Here is an 18,131-nt window from a genome sequence, read left to right as displayed (position 1 = left end):
GAGGACCAGACAAACTTATCAAAGATTTGGGCTATCAATCACTATTATTTTGATCACTATTTTGGATCTTTGCTTTCGTGGTTGCCATGCCTTGAAAACAAGAGTAGTTTTATGTACATGATTGGTTTAAAATGTGAGGTATTTTTTCATTGGTTCAGGAACAGGGAGCTGGAACTTACCACATCTATTATCTGCAGCAATGAAAGTTGGAGTTCTACTACAAGCGGTTGTGAGTCATTCACAACAGGCCGTTCCAATCGATTGTAATTTTTCAGCAGTTCTCGATACAGCCGTCTTTGGTTTTCACCTTGCTGGGAGACTAGAAGAAGAAGAAGAAAAAAGATCTGCTTTAGGCAACTGCTCTCTCTCTCTTTTAGATTCTCCTTTCTCATTATATTAGACATACGATTGCTTGAGTTGCTTTCTTCAGATGAAAATTTCCAGCACAATGGGACACAGGTAGTCCTCGACTTACAACAGTTAGTGTTGTAACGGTCATTTAGTTCAAAGTTACTATGGCATCGAAAAAAGTGACTTATGACCATTTTTCACACTTACAATCGTTACAGCATCCCTATGGTCATGTGATCAAAATTTAGATGCTTGGCAACTGACTTATATATTATGACGGTTGCAGTGTCCTGGACACCTCATGTGATCAGCTTTTGCAATCTTCTGATCAGCAAAGTCAATGGGGAAGCCAGATTCATTTAACAACCCTGTTACTAACATAAGGACTGCAACGATTCACTTAACAAGTGTGGCAAGAAAAGTCGTAAAATGGGGCAAGCTCACTTAACAAAGGTTTCACTTAGCAGCATAAAATTTTGGGCTCAATTGTAGTTGTAACTGGAGGACTACCTGTATTCTGCTACAAAATGCCTCTGATTCAATACCCAGGATCTCAAGGAAAGACGTGAAGCCTGGCACTGTGGAGACAAACTATTGAGCTAAATGGAACAATATTCCAACTTGCCATCAAGTCAGATTCTTATGTTGCTAACTTCTTATACACTAACCTGTTCTCCTTAAACAGCTTGGTAGGGTGGAAAATTAATAAGCAATGAATGCTTATTCTTTAAAAACGATCTAAAGATTCCTGCCTTAATCCTTGAAAACTCCTCCCTATTTGTGATGATTCTAAATTAAAACTAAAAATGTTATGGATCCTAAAATACTTTGTTTTCCTAGATCTCCTTAGGTAACCTACAATGCCTAAACCACACAATGAATACTCAGCAGGGACGTGCGGTCAGGGGAGGCAGGGGAGGCAGAGCCGCACCGCTCTCATCATGAAAATTTTAAAAAAAGGGAAAAGGGAAAAGGCGCTGAGGAGCCTTCTGCACACGTGGTCGGGAATGGGAGCGCGCCGTACTCCCCTTCATGTTGACTCAGGAGTCAGGAAGGAGGGGAATGGGACCACGTGTGCAGGAGGCTCCTCTAGCCTCAGCCTCCCTCCTGCGCACGTCCCATTCCCCGGCCTTCCTAAGTCAACATGAAGGGGACTGCGGAGCGCGCTCCGTGGTCCCCTTCATGTTGACTCAGGAGTCAGGAAGAAGGGGAATGGGACCACATGTGCAGGAGGCTCCTCTACCTCAGCCTCCCTCCTGCGCACGTCCCGTTCCCCGCCTTCCTAAGTCAACATGAAGGGGACCCCGGAGCATGAGCCGCCTTCCCGCGGAGCACCCTCCGTGGTCCCCTTCATGTTGACTTAGGAAGGTGGGGAATGGGACGTGCGCAGGAGGGAGACTGGAGGGATCGCGGAGGAGGGATCGCGCAGCGTGAGAATTCCCCTCCTTCCTGACTCCTGAGTTAACATGAAGGGGATCGCGGAGCGTTAGCCGCTGTCCCGCGGAGCGCACTCCGCGGTCCCCTTCATGTTGACTTAGGAAGGCGGGGAATGGGACGTGCGCAGGAGGGAGGCTGACGTGGTCCCATTCCCCTCCTTCCTGAGTCAACATGAAGGGGACCGCGGCTCACGCTGATGACGTCACCAGCCTCACCAGCCGTAAAGCTCACCGCACATCACTGATACTCAGCTATAGGAAAGACATCCGTGGTACGGTATCTTTTTTTGCTTCTGAACAAATAAATGTATTATTGTATTTTATTGATGTCCAGTATAATTCAACAATTGCAAAGATTTAATGAGGCATTTTCTATGAAGCTCCACTTTAGCAAAAACTTTTCCCTGGGAACGAAAAATAAGGCTAATGTGCTCCTGGTTACTTTGGCTTCCATCAATTTGGTTTCCCTTGGTATATCTTGGTATAACTCACAGAAGATGTCATTCATTCATTCTCATGAGAGAAATAACTGTTATTCTACCTATCATTTTTAGCATAACAAATAGAGTTTCTATCCATATGTTGGTATGCAGTTTTTTTAAAAAAAATATGCAAATGTTTATGCAAGCAAATCTCTCGGTTCCTAACAAATCACCCAAGCAGCTGTGAGTGTTGTGCATGGTTGGTTTATCTAATAAAGCTCTATGTTGTTTCCTTTGTATTTGCCCCAGGACAGAAATAAATGCAGAAGTAGTCATAACAAAAGTCATCATAAAAGTAGCGAGAAAGCAACTGTAAAATCAGAAATGTAAAAATATAATGCACAGCTACTCACATACACATACAGATCAATAGCATCTCCACATCACATGAACAAAATTCAGGATCACTTGGGACCACCCATATTTATGACTAAGTTCTGGCTGCCCTCCCACCATTGCCGCCAGCTGCCCCGCTGCCCGGCCCTGCCCACAAGTAACACCCCCTCCACACCATTACTGTACCAACCAGGGCCTTTTTTCACCTCTTCTCCTTTCTCACTGTTGCATTCAGGTCTTCTCTTGCCTGCCCCCTAGCTGTAGGGGTGTCCTAGCTATACCAATGCCAAAGAAGGGCCCAGTGTAAGAACTCTGGCATGTAAAAGAAGAGCTAAGCTGTGCCAACGCAAAAGAAGGCCCCTTCCAGCCAGGTCCTTCTTTGGCACTGAATAATATGAATAATAATAATATGCCCTGTGGTGCAGAAGCAGGGGTGGGTTCCTGCCAGTTCTAACCTCTTCTATAGAAGAGGTTCCACAAATCTACAGTGCCATTTAGAACCGGTTCCAGCTCCCTTCCCCCGCCCGTCAGCACATCATCAAGATGAAGACCGAGAGGAGGAATTCTGGGAGTTGAAGTCCACAAGTCTTAAAGCTGTCAAGTTTGAACACCCCTGGGGGTTTTTTTCTAAAGGGTAAGGGGTGCAAGGGTCTTGTAACTTGACAGCTTTAAGACTTGTGTGCTTCAAATGCCAGTTTCTGAGCCAACATTTTGGTTGCTAAGCAAGAGCGTTGTTAAGTGAGTTTTACCACATTTTACAAGTTGGCCACGCCCACCCAGTCACATGACTGCCAAGCCACTCCCACTCGATCATATGGCTGGCAAGCCACTCCCACCCAATCACATGTCCGGCAAGCCACTCCCACAAAGCAGGCCACACCTACAGAAGAGGTTCTAAAAAAATTTGAAACCCACCACTATGCAGAAGGCATGACAGCACAGGCCAGGGCTAGGTGGGGGGGGGGGGCGGCTAGTGGCAGGGAGCAGGTGTGCGGCCAAAAGGGCAGGGATATGGGGAGATAGGTAGGTAGGGGGAAACAGGGAGGAGACATGGGGGGCAGTCTCTTACCTTAAGGAGGCTCAGGGCTGGGATGGATGGACCAATATGGGAATGTCTTAATATGGATGGTTCTTCCCTAATGACTGGTGGGATTTGGTTAATGACAGCAATGGAGACTGGCAGGATTTCTGTCACTAAGCAATTAACTGCATCACTTAGTGAGAGAAACTTTGTTCCGAATTACCATTATTAACCGAGGACTACCTGTAGTAATGAATGAGTAAATAAATGACCTACAATCTGGGCCACATGTTCAAAAGAATTATCAAGGCCTGAAAGAAGTATTCTGTTATTTTCATTAGTTCATATTTCCTTTTTTTCTTTTTCAAAAAAGTCACGATTCATGTAAAATAAGAAATAATTATTGGAAAAGAACTGCATATTTCTTCCATGTAAATATGCATAGCATTACAACGTCATAATGCAACAAACCACATGTGGAAACTGTTCTCTGATACTTTTCCCTGAAGTAGCCTCATACATACATACTTGATACCCCGATGAACAAATTATGAACAATGGCAAGTTACAAGCCAAAGTTGCCTTACTGAAATGCAGGATATGTCATTGTTTTGACAAATTTAGGCAGCTGCAAGGCATGCAGCTTACTTGGTGCATTTTGCATTTCCAATAATGTAAAACCTACTATCACCATATGTTATTTATTCCCCACAGGTAGAAGAATGTCCCTTCTGCTCTTCTTTGGTATAGTGAGCATTATGATATTTGTCTACAGCTACAAGCATGTGATAAATATTTTTAGATCTAAAGATTCTTTTAACTGTACAGTAAACAAAAAAAGGTGAAGTATGAATAATACTTTTCTGAAAAGGTACAATTATGGATATCATTTCTCCATATCTCTCCATAGGGTTTTGCTTTGTATTTTAATATTTTTCATCTTGAGTTAGAGCTGACTTTCATCTAGATTACACAGAGTAGGTGGTCCCTTTTGAGTTCAGCTAAATTCCTGGTGACTTTAAAAGATGGATCCATGTTGTTTTCTTGGCAGCAGATGGAAGCACTATGTCATTAACTTTTTTCTAGGATAATTTTCAACTTCCCCTGTGAATCTGCCCTACAGTGTTATTCTCCCATCCAAATATGTGCCAAACCCAGTCATGCTTAGATTCTGAGACCAACTGAGGTTAAATCAATCTATTTTCATCCAAACCTGTCACTTGGTTTACTCTAGACTTCAGATCTCAGAATTGGTTAGTTGGGGGGCATCCAAATTCAATAAGTTAATGAATAAATGAATATTTTTTATAATGAGATCCACAAATAGCCTACTATATCCCATAACATTAAAGTTTTCTCATAAGGTACCTGCAATGGGTGAGATAGATGCTTTCCTCAATTGCCAATAATTATTTTTGATTGTTTTACTAAATTTTTAACATTTGTAGTCATCCAAGTCACTGTTGTGAGATTTTAAACTGAATGAATGAGTGAGTGAGTGAGAGAGAGTGTGAATGAGTGAGTGAGTGAATGAGAGTGAGTGAGTGAGTGAGTGAGTGAGAGAGAGAGAGAGAGAGAGAGCGATAGGAAAACTAACCCAGCAGAGATCATTTAAAATAATTTTTAAAAGGAGGACAATAATGAGGAATTTTAAAAACAATTAAATGTCTGTCTGTCTATCATAAAGAATGATGTTAGATGCAAACTCACCATATATATGTTGTATTTTTGCTGATAAATAAATAAAGGGAGACTAGTATAGATCTATTTCAAGCTATTTAGCTCTCATCATAGCCATACCCTTACTGGGATTTGAACCTGGGCTGTGTTACATATTAGGCAGATTTGTTAGCCACTAAGCCACAGGCTCTCCTCCTTATCATATATATGCTCTGTTTTCTCTCCCTCCTCCCCAGTGGAGTGTTCCGGATCCTATTGCAACCAGCATCCTCCACATGAATGCGCGTGGCGCGCATGCGTCTTACCTTCCAGCGACGCCTCCATAAGCCTCTACGATGCTCCAGCTGCTCGGCGTCACATTGTGCAGGTGCTGTATGCACCATGTGCGTACGCAGAAGGCTTTAAAGAACAGGTAAGGAGCGCGGGCGGGCGGGCAGGCCCTCCGGAGCACCGTACCGGAACAGTACCCGGTGCTCTGGGCAGGCTCCAGTATGCCCATACTGGGGTGTACCGCCTGCAACCCACCACTGCTCCTCCCCCATAAAATATATGAAATTTTCAGGTTTACAGTATTATCACCCTGTCATGATAGTATATGTATTGTTTTTAAGAATTTGCACAGACAGCTGCTAAAAGAAGAGGAAAAAAAACCTTAGGGCTATTCCTGCATTTATCCACTTTCTGTCTGCCCCAATCATTCTGACTTACTACAGGTACTGTAGACTCTATCAACCCTAGCAGACTAAAAAACAGATACCATGCAAATCTAAGCTACTTTTATTACAACAGCTGCAGAATCTTGCAAGCCAGAATGTGCTTCTTTTTCTCCCCGTTTTATCTTCATGAGAATGCGGGGGAGTGTGCTTTCTAAGGCATTTCCTCAAATTATTTTCTTGGCTGGGTTCATTTTCTAATTATCTTGGTAGCAAATCTTCCTTGTGTCCTTCAAGGCCATCTATCCACTACAGGCTCCTTGCAGGCCCGTCAAATCAGTCAGTGCCGTTTATATTCTTATTGCCTCCTCATCTTAGCCATGAAACATTAGAGCTATCACATACGAGCTGCTAAAGTTTGGGCATTCATTAAGGGGATGAAAAAAGGTTAATGCTTTTTAAAAGCATTAAATTTTTGCTGTCATATATGGTTCTCTGGAATCTAGCGGTCCAGTTATGGTAGTCTTATAGGAGAAGTGACAGAGCAAACCAAGAAGGCAGACAATGTGTGTCTACTAGAGTGTGAAGACAAATGCAGGGAGAAGCTGTGAAAAGATATGGCATAAGTCCAGACATCTGCTGCTGTGTTTGACATTGTCTATGAGGACAAGTGCAGAAGTGGTATACAATAAAATAACTCAAAAGGAAAAATAGAAATATAGAAATTATACACTAAGGGTAGAAATATTAAGAGAATATACAGTATTCATTTTACCAGTCCCGAGGCTGATCTTTGTAATTCCCATTAAATAGTTGGAGTTTAAATGGAAATGTACATAGAAACCACTTTCTGATGAAGAATCAATTATTTCATTATGAATTATTTTTTCACTTAAGATAATTCAATTTACTTTTCATGAAGACTTTCAATAATGAAGAAATATCCTAGCCAAGGCAAAACCTGAAATATCTTTAAAATTCTTAAGACATGAGATGTGTAACACTTTAGCCGGTATGTTTTGTTTTGTTTTGTTTCCCCTGAATGCTGAGAACTACAATTTAATGTAAAGGTTGAAAAGCTCTTGTTCAATCCCAGCTGTTTCTTCACAAATTACAGACCACTTTGAAGAAATAAAACAATTATCTAGACTACAATCCTACATAGGAAATAAGATGGATGTTGTAAGACTGAAGTGAGTTCACAAAAGCTGGTGTTGGAAAAGATGCTACCAAAATCCTGATTAATTGCACTAGAAATTAGGATGTTTTTCCTCCTGCAGTCTGGTTTTTCTCAAAGTCAGCCTTAACAACATAGAAGAAAGGGGAAAACACAGCACCGTATACTGTAATTAGGTCTGCTACTCATCCACCTGTCTTGTCATTTACAAACTAGCATTTTTTGGATATGTGTACATTTTTCCCAGGATATAATTCCTTAGATGTTTCTTGAAAGCTAACAACTAAGAGTTTGTGTGAGAGAGTGAGTGTGTGAGTGAGTGTGTGTCTTTCTGTGTAAAGAGAAAGAGAGGGAATATTATATAACAGGTTAGAATTTTTTTAAAAAAATAATTTATTTACATTTATTAGTGTTCCCTAAGCCAGAAGACTTACAATATTTACTTATTATTAAACAAATTTATATAGCCTCTCATCTCATGAACAAAGGACTCTCGGTGGCTATATAAATTATCTGAAATAAATTATATGGGCTAGATCCTCCTAAGTCCAGGTAGGATATCCCACAGAATGTCATAGAGAATAAGAAAGCTAAGATCCTTTGGGACTTCCACATCCAAATAGATAGACAAGTACTAGCCAATCAAGCAGACACTGTGGCAATAGACAAGGATTAGAAGACAGCAGTGGTGATAGATGTAGTGATGCCAAATTAAAGCAACATCAGGAAGAAGGAGTGTCAGATGCTGGAGAAGTACCAGGGCTGAAGGAGGAACTGGAGAGGATGTGGAAAGTAAAGGTCAAAATGATGCGAGTGACTGTAGGACCACTTAGAGGTGTGACAACTAAGCTGAGAGAGTGGTTCCAACAAATCCCAGGAACATCTGTCCAAAGAGAGAGCAATGCTAGGGAAAGCTATACAGAACTGTCAACTCCTAGATCTCTGGTAGAGGACCCAATGTTGAGGAAGATAGATGATAGATAGATAGATAGATAGATAGATGGATGGATGGATGGATGGATGGATGGATGGATGGATGGATAGCAATATAGAGATATAACTCTGAGAGAGTTCAGCGGTTCAAAAATGTGAAAAATAAATAAAAAAAATATAATTCTTAATACAGTTACAAATCTCATGTTTTAGTCATAAATAAAGTAAAGGCAAAACCAAGATTTTTAACATGTCTTTAAAAAAATCTTGCTCTCAGTTTTTTGCTGATATTATTAAGTAGACCGGGGAGGTTAAAGTAAACTACAAAATAGATGAGTGAAACAAAAGCTAAGTTATACAGATTCAACCCTTGACATCTCTAAATAGCCAGGAAAATGGCCTATAATGATGACCACATCATCTTCATATTCACCATCAATGAATTCAATACAACGGCTGCTGCCTAAGTATCTGACCCATTATCTTCCTCAGTCAAGCAATATGGAGTATAAATGCATGATAAGTCAGCCAACTAAATAATTAACTAAATGGCATTTTGAGCAGTGGAGCAAAAGCCTTTAATTAAAATTAAGCAAAACTGGACAAATGAGGAGTGATGGTTTATTAAACATCTCTTTTAATTTTTGTAAATCTCTTCATTTATTTCTTTTCCATGGTTATGTCCATTTACGTGAATAAATATAAATGCAACATACATACAGTTCATGTAAGGCAACATGAATCTGTTCCCATTAAACCAATGGCTTTACAGAAATTGCTTTATAGAAATAGTTTCCTCTTGCATCGGGAATCCAAGTTGTATTTTATATTGTGCAAAGTAGGTTTCTCCAAACCTATGCTGAGCAGATGTGTTGAAAAAATACTGGATTCCTCTTTATGGTTTAAGCCAGTGTTTCTTAACCTTGGTGACTTGAAGATGGATGGGCTTCAGCTCCCAGAATTCCCCAGCCAGCTGAGCTAGCTGGGGAATTGTGGTAGTTAGAATCCCCCCCCCCCCAAACTTCAAGGCTGAGAAATACTGATTTAAGCAAAAGGTGGACAATCATCCTTCAGGGTCCTTTACTTTAGATCATTAGATACCTAATCAGGGTATCCCAAGTTGTGTGGAGTACCTCTCTGGTTAAGTACAGACAGAGTCCAGAAGGTATGAAGAATCTTTTAGTTGTATAGTATATTGTTATAATAGATGTGCCTTTCATTGCATTGTTATCATTATTCATTTATGTTCATTTGGTGTATGAATGTTTAGGGGAGGTGTTTACATTAGGACTGAGGTATGATGGCAAAAAGTTTAGAAATTCTTGGTCTAAATTATTCTTTCCAATTCTATTTTCTGTACTCCCACAAATTCTAGTCAGGCTGAGCAAGCTCATGATATATGAAGGAAGAAACTACATTTATTCCCTGCAAAGTTAAAGTTGCAACAACACACACTATTTCTTCACTTATGCCTTCTGCTATGATATTATTTTCAAATAAGTATAATAAGAAAAGTTAAGCAGGAGGGTTCCCATATTTTCTCACCAATCCAAACACAGCAAACAGTTCATATATATTGCTTATCTTTCCTTTGTAACTTTACTAATCTAGCTTCAAGCCTTATGCAGAAAGTTATTTATGATATAGAACACATATTTACTTTCTGTACTATTGTTGATGCCACCAACGTCCCTTAACCTTAATCTGCAAAGCTAGGCCAATTTATAGATTTGCTACATAAAAAGAAAACTCATTCTGGATTCCTAGGATCCAAGATTATAGAATGGTTGTTTGTTTTCTTACACTCTTGGCAGGCATGAAATGCTCTTACCTTCGCTACCAGTTTGGAACGGGGAGCTTTGCATGCACAGAGCGTCTGTGATGATGTCTGGGCAGGTGGGCAGAGCCTCCTGCCACCACTGCTACCAGTTCACCCAAACTGGGGTGAACCGGTAGAATGCCACCTCTGACTCCTGGGCTTGCTGCAAGTACATCCATCTCTGGATGTGATTGTAATGTGGCCTTTTTATTCAGATGCTCCTTAATAGAGGGAAATACACTGTTTTGGTAGCTAATGAGAGTTTATAAAGAAAAGAAGAGGCACAAGCCAATTTCTTGGATTCATCGGTTGATGTGACAGATTTTGCTCAAAGAAGTGTATCAAATTGGCAGAGAGACTCAGACTGATAGACCGTCTCTTTACAATGTGCTAGACCTGGCTAGAATCAATTGTATTAGTCATTTATGGATCAACGTATTATAGGAACCCAGGCCAGGCTCCCATTTCAAGTTATGATAGAAGTTTGCCTGTTCAAAATACAACAGTTGAATTTGCTAGGCACAGAGTTGAGACCCCATGAATAGCAGCCAAACTCTGAGCTTTCCGTTTATTTATTTGTTTATTTATCTATTTTATTTAGTTTGTCAATTTGTACAAGATAACAGGTATAAGTATAAACGTGGATATGAACACAGGAAATGGGTACGAATAAATGGGGACAATAGGACAGGGATGGTAGGCACACTGGTGCGCTTATGCACACCCCCTTACAGATTTCTTAGGAATGGGGTGAGGGCCACGGTACACAGTTTAGGGTTAAAGTTATGGGGGTTTGAGGATGTAACAACAGAATTGGGTAGTGCATTCTAGGCATTGACCACTCTGTTGCTGAAGTCATATTTTCTGCAATCAAGTTTGGAGCAGTTTACCTTGAATTTGTATCTATTGTTTGCCTGTGTATTATTTGCCTAGATTAATGTTTCTGAGACGTGTGATATTTTCTGAATTTCAAATTCTAAATTTGCACTCCAATATTGGACCAGCAAAATCTTAAAAACACCTCAATTGACATTAGAATTTGGAACTAGTCTTCTACTTCTATCCCTGTAATTGGATCTCTATGGCCAGGGGTATACTATACTCTTCTAGGTGTATACCACACTCTTCTAACTAGTATACCACCCACCTAGAAGCAGTGTCGTGTAGTGAGGTTTATGGCTGGTGAGGCTGGTGATGTCATGAGGAAGGCGGGGAATGGGACCACGTGTGCAGGAGGCTGAGGCAGCCTCAGCCTCCTGCACACGTGGTCCCATTCCCCGCCTTCCTGAGTCAACATGAAGGGGACCACGGAGCGTGAGCCGGTGGAGCGCACTCCGCGGTCCCCTTCATGTTGACTCAGGAAGGCAGGGAATTGGACCACGTGTGCCTTTTCCCTTTTCCATTTTTTTTTTCTTTTCATGATGAGAGCGGTGAGGCTCTGCCTCCCCTGACCACGTGTCCCTGCCTAGAAGCCTATTTCACCCCCTCTAAGGTTTGATGAAATTGTGACAACCAATATGAGTCCCCTCAACCATGGAACTCAGCAAATTATTTTATTTCAACCCGACTGCATAGGGTTGCTATTTTGAAGATCAAATGATTGTGCACACTATTCAAAGCTCTCAGTGGAAATATTTTGGATTATTTGTACATACATTACCCACTTTGTATTCCAGTGTCTGATTTTTTAAAAATTAAATATTTAAATTTACAATTTGGGTGATTACTCAAATGTACCTTATTTGGCCCGCCCACCCCAAGTGTCCCTATTGGAACCTCTCATATTTTCCCAGCTCTATGAACACAGATTGTTCAATAATGCTAAACTATAAAGCATTCAATTACAGCAAAGGATGAATGCAGAACTTGACTGTGCACACCTCAGCTAGTTAGCTGACTGTATTTCCTTTCAGATGATTATGTAAAGAAGTGCAACTTTAACACGGGGCGACACTCATTACAGTTTTATCTCTGGATCACATCTTGCATTGCAAGATCTGAATAACATTAAGAATTGATCTCTTAATGTTCTTGTTACTCTTTTACTGGCGTGCCTTTTTTGTTTTTCTTTTTAGAAAAAGAGACTGGGAAAAGAGTCTACTTTTATTGTTTGGTAAAACATTAGGGGAGCTTTTGATGGATAATGTTTACTGAAATGTTTTAAATTAATAAATGCATTTGCAATTTATCTCTAAATGTGTGCAGAGAAGCAGCATGAGGTCTTCTGACTGTTCTTGGGCAGAAATATTTGCCGTTCAAAAAAACAACCCATTGCATTCCACAATTTCTTTCTGGTTGTTAAATGACTCCTTTACAATGCACAGTAAAAATATTGTATCATGGAAGATATTAAGAGAAGCTGAAAACAAATTTGGAATGTATAAAGAGCACATAAAAGATCAAATGCAGAACCTGGAAGTTTGCAAGAGAGGAAATTACCAAATGGATACCACATGGTCACAAACAAGCACCACTCCTTTTTTTTACAATACCTGTGTCACAATGTCACACATTGGGCATGTGGGCAGAGCCTGTATAATGATACTATAATGCACATTTTATCATTTGGATGAAATTTTGTCTTGATTCAGATGCCTCTGATGAATGAATTAAAGTCTTAGTTTTAATATGAATAGAATCCATTGCTTTACCCTCTTTATTTCATCAAACATTGTCTCATAGCTTTTTGTCACTTTATATCTCATAGAATAAAAACATGTCAGTAATTTAATTACTACGTTCATAATAAAAGTAGCATGACTTTTACAGTTGCTATTCTATAAACTAATGCACCCTGTAAGGGGAACAACAATTGTTGCAAAATCTTTCATTTGGTTCTTAGTACATCCTCTTGTGAGTGCCAAGAGATAAAATTAAGCCAACACTGCTCAACAAACAGATCCCTCCTGGATATGTAGCAGCTCCATTAAACAGAAGACCTTTCTCTATTGCCGAATTGAAATGCTATCTATCTGTTCTTGAGTCAGCTGTAAACTACCCCAGCATGTCCTCATTGATGGTCTTGGCACGCTTGCTTCAATTCCCAAATACTGTCAGCCACCTGACTTCCTTTCCACATAAGTGAGAAAGCCTCACAGATGTTATAGCACTTAAGACTGTCCTTGGACAATGCTAAAATAAGGAGGGAAAACTAAGGTAAGTTAAACCTGCCTCATTCCTGAGTTGGGAACAACACGAAAGCAGTGATATACAGAACACAGCAGACAATAGATGTTATCAGGTGATGTATGCAGTTAGGTGCAAATAGAGAATTGCTAAGAGATGACTATCTATGATACTAATAAGATTTCACTGCCATGACAGACTCCTCACACTAAAAAAAAAACTTGGCAACATGACAAAGATTTTTCCAACTGGACAAATTTTGGAGAATGGCCTGATGTTTGTTTGGTTACATCATAAACCTTTTGTGTTATTATACATCTACACATCTAATTGTGGAAGGGCTTTACTGTTAAATTTCATGGATTCAAACATTTATAAACAAAAATCATCCACACAAGAACACAGGAAGGTGGGGCGAGGTGAAACGTCTCGTCTGGCATATTTATTTATTTAATTGTTTATGTATTTATTTAATATTGCCACCTATTCACCCATGGCATAGTTTAGTCAAGAGTACCAGGCACCCATAGTTACAACAGCTGTGCAGATTCCAACGCATCAAGCTGAGTTTGCTCTTATTTTCTCTTCTGGGCAATATGAAAACCGAAATAAATTCTCTTGCATTGGGCTGTATCCCCCAAACCTTGGAATATGGGAAGAAAACCATTACAATCATTTATATCTAAAATGTTATATAATTTGACAATGTGTCTAAAGTCAGGATAAACATCAGCTGCCACAAACATCCAGAACTTGGGAGAATACACAAATATTGCAGAGGTATTCCTGCCTCTGCTCTTAAGAGCTCTTCAAACATTTCATAAAACAAAAATCAGGGGTATTCAAGGCAGGTGGTGATCAGATACATTTGTTGGTCAGACAGTCTCTTAAGAGGTGAGTTATTTTCATTTCTGGGATTAAGACTCCCAGGATTCTTAAAGACTATTATCAGTGTTTTGCTTCCAATATTCCCAGACTCAGCAACATGTTATATACACTGTGTTTCCAGATTAGGGATTCAAGAAGTTCGCTAAGATCAGTCCAGTTAGAGGCATTTCATATCTCAACTAACTCATCTTGAAGTTTTCCATTTATGGTGCCCTTCAAAATATCAGCTTCTTTATATAAGAAAATGAATTGGATACATGAAATATGTAAAAACATAGCAATTTTGTAGAGCTGGATACTTACAGAGTCAGTATTCTTATATATTTGTAGTTTATAAAGCAGGGAATATTTGTGATTTTAAAAATGGCAAATAACTCACGGGTTCCACACTAAAGCATGCTGTTTTTTCAGGCTCTGTAATCATCAATCAGACTGTGCAATAGTCAGTGGAATGCAAACTACAATACGATTTTGGTAAAGGTGAAATGAAAGTGTGCTGCATAGAAGCACTTCTCATATTACTGAATTAACTTATAAAGATTCCAGAAGAGGGTCAGGATGGATGAAGGTCCTTGTTGATTGCATGATATATTTGTCATTGACCTGATTATCTTCTTTGTAGTCGTGATTATTTTTTAATATTACATTTTTTTTGTTTTGTTTTGTTTTGTTTTATGCTGTAAGCTGCCCAGGATCAATTGGAGTTGTGCAGGAACCTAAGTCAAATCAATCAATAATGTAAAAAAAAAAATACACACTACATTCAAAGAGAAAGGGAGTTGGTACTTACCTGATACGCCTCTTCTCATAGTGGGGGAGGAGTATCCAGGATGGGTTGACCTTGTCCTCTCATTGATTGGGCTGAGTCAGATAAGCTCCTTGGGTCACGCCCTGGTCACCAGGTATCACCCAGTTATCGGTAAAGAACCTTATCCGACTCGCTGTGTCATCCACTCCAGACTTTATCTTAGTTTCGACCTTTATTTATTTCTTCAACAGAACAGCTCAACCATCAAACATAACACTCATGTTACATAACCATATCAGGGAGGGGCTGGATACTCCTCCCCCACTATGAGAAGAGGCGTATCAGGTAAATACCAACGCCCTTTCTCCATAGTGAGGGGAGGAGTATCCAGGATGGGACGTACCAAAGCTTACATGTCCCTAGGGAGGGTTACCCATGTCAAGAGCTCGCACAAACCTTATTCCTGGTGAAGCGTCATCTCTGCCCTGTGCACAGCCTGCAACACCCTACGCCTGAATGAAGCCTCTGCAGAGGCAAAGGAGTCCAGTTTGTAGTTCCTCACGAATGGTGAGGGGGAAGACCATGTAGCTGCCCTACAGATCTCAGTCAATGAGGCCTGGGTGGCCCAGGCCGTTGAGGTGGCTGAGCTTCATGTGGAATGTGCTGTAATAGAGCTCAGTGTTTGCAGACCCTGTGCTTGGTAGGCAATAACAATACAGGCTTGTAACCACCTACCTATGAAGGTGGATGTCACCTTGTTCTCCAGGGATCCCGGCTGGAAAGAGACAAACAGGGCTTCAGACTTCCTGTTTGGCTGGGTTCTTCTAAGGTAAATCCTCAGAGCCCTCCTTATGTCTAGGGTGTGCCACTTCCTCTCTAACGGGTGAGAGGGGTCTGGGCATGTCCACCAAGTCAGTGAGTGGGATACTTCTGTGGGCAGAAGAACCTTGGTCTGGGAGCAGCTCATGCGCCTTTGCTGGAAAGGCAAAAGGAACCATTGGAGGTTTCTGGTGTGGAACCGAGCCCAAGGGACAATGCCAATGGCAGACACCATGGTGCCAAGCAGCTTGGACAGTGCGGCTAAGGATACCCTACGCCCCTGGCTACCTGAGCGGCTAGCGGCTGGCTAAGAGAGAGCTGTCTTTCTGATGACAGAGAAACCATGCCTGCCTCTGTATCTATCAGGGCTCCTAGTGGACCAGACTAGTCGGGTTAAGGTGGCTTTTGGCCAGGTTTACCGAAAACCCGTGGTCTCTCAGGACTGCCATAGTAGTGTCTAGATCCCGTAGCACACCCTTGAAGGAGGACAGCTGCAACAGCAGGTCATCTAAATAACATTGAATTCGAACAAGAACCTGCCTCAGATGAGCTGCCAATGCCACCATTACCTTTGTGAAAACTCGAGGGGCAGACGACAACCCGAAAGGCAGGGCTCAATACTGGAAGTGGTACCCTAGGTAGCAGAACCTGAGATGTTTATGGTGTTCCGGGGCTATGGGATGCACGTAGGCCTCTGTGAGGTCTATGGAGGTGAGAAAATCTCCCTGCCTAATCCCTTCCAGGATGGAATGCAGCGAATGCATCTTAAACCTCCGATAGCGGATGAAACGGTTCAGGCGTTTCAAGTCAAGAATTGCTCTCCAGCCACCCGAGGCCTTAGTAATTGCAAAGAGAATAGAGTAATACCCCTAGCCTTGCTGCTTTAGAGGCACTGGCTGGATGGCCCTGATGCCCAACAGGTGTTGGATGGCCTCCTGCATCAGCAACCTCCAGATCGGGTTACTTGAGACAGGGCAGCTCCGAAAGGAACTCGGGGGATTGGAGAGGAACTCGAGTGAGAGACCATACCGAATGGTGTTCTGAACCCACTTGTCGGAGGAGGTTAAGTCCCAACAGTCAGCAAAGTATGCCAAGCGCCCCCCAATGGGAGGTAAACTAGGTCTAGTTCTTTATGTATTTATCCATTTAATAATTTTTAATTGTTATTATGTATGATGTTTTTGATATGGACTGTACACCGCCCCGAGTCCCTTTTGGGAGAGCGGGCGGTCTAGAAGTGCTAATTAAATTAAATTAAATTAAAATTAAATTGCAGAAGGAGCGCCCACCGCTGCCTCCTCCACCCCCTCGAAAGGGCCTCTTCTGCTGCCTGCCCCTCTGCTGTCTATCTGAGTATCTGCCTGGATGAAAAACCTCCCTGGTACTGCCTGGGGCCCAAGTACACAAACTCCGACCCCCTGAAGTAATCCTGATCCAGGAAGGAGGACCTGAAATCCTGCACCTGGGAGTTGAAGCGTCTAGGGTATTGCACCGCCCTGAAGTTGGGCTTCTTGTGAACGGTGGGGAGCACCTTCCGCTTGTCCTTGTTCTCTACCAGGAATGGGTCGAGGGCTGCTCCAAAGAGGGATTCTCCCATGAAGGGGGCCAATGCCAGGCGCCATTTGTGGTGTACTTCCGCTTGCCACTGCTTCAGCCAAAGCAGCCTGTGAAATGCCACAGATGAGGTGATCGCTCTGGAGGCAAACCTGGCTGCAGCTAAGATAGCATCTGAGGAGAATTGGGTGGCGGCCACCAGCTTGTTGATGTCTTGGTGGGCCCTGCCATCCGAAATGGGGATTCGCTGGTGCAGGTCTTGCAGCCACAGCAGAGAAGACCGGTTGAAAAAGGAGGCAGTGATGGCTGCTCTCACAGCCCAGGCCGCTGCTTAATGCGTCCTCTGTAAGGTGAGGTCAGCTTTTTTGTCTTCCGCCTTCAGGGCGTCCTCTGGTTCTCCTGGCATGTTAGTAAGTGTATGCAGGACCATGACAGGCGTGTCGATGGTGGGTTGTGAAAGCACCTGGGCCATGTCCCTGTCTACTTTGAAGAAGGTCTTGTCTGTGGAAGTGCCATGGGAGAGGCCCATTGCCGCTTGATCATGTCTAGGAAAGACTTGGGTGTGGGCTGCCTCAATGGTCTGCTCCTCGAAAATGTTTTCCACTGAAAACCCCTGGGGTTGTGCCGGGGCTTCTGTTGGCCTCTTGCCAAGCTTGGCAGATGTCTTAGCCTTGAACAGAAGTGATTTGTACAAAGAGGGCTGGAACAATCCGGAGAAGGTAGGTTTGGGAGGAGGCATGCCTTCGTCCTCAAGAGAGTCTATCCTCTCTGATTTTGCCCTCTTCGGAATCCGAATCGCTGTCCCCCTGGGAGGAGGCAGGTGATTCTGGAAAATCTTCCTCCTGAGTCTCTAGCCCTTCCGAGACCGTAGGCATAGGGACTGCCTGGGTTTGCATCTGTGGCTGCTGAAAGGTTGCTGCCATGCACTGCTGGAAGGCCCGCATCATCATATCCTGGAAGTTGAGCATCCCTGATGTAGGTGGTATTCCAACCCCTGTGTCAGCAGGTATGGATGGGAAGCGCTGTGGCGAGGGTCCCGCTGCTGTGGGGCATGGGGGTGATTGCCATCCTTGTGCAGCCCCCCAAATGCCTGAAGTATCAAAGGGAA

At 42.2% G+C, this 18,131-nt stretch overlaps 1 protein-coding gene across 1 annotated transcript in view; it reads right to left on the bottom strand.

Moving 5' to 3' along the window:
* The window catches only part of LOC309387608 (neuronal acetylcholine receptor subunit alpha-7-like), a gene marked incomplete at its 3' end in the record, with an annotated part of 113,522 nt that overhangs the window by 83,426 nt on the left and 11,965 nt on the right, over positions 1–18,131 (bottom strand). Inside the window, exon 2 of the mRNA XM_081944224.1 lies at positions 180–319. Within this exon, the coding sequence (XP_081800350.1) occupies positions 180–319 (140 nt within the window). The remainder of the gene's footprint in view (positions 1–179; positions 320–18,131) is intronic.

This window comes from Natrix helvetica, assembly GCF_964273705.1.
Source record: "Natrix helvetica genome assembly, chromosome: 2".
In the NCBI taxonomy this organism is placed as follows: Eukaryota; Metazoa; Chordata; class Lepidosauria; order Squamata; family Natricidae; genus Natrix; species Natrix helvetica.
Note: the sequence above shows the minus strand (reverse complement) of the source record. Positions and strands in the feature narration are given on the sequence as shown.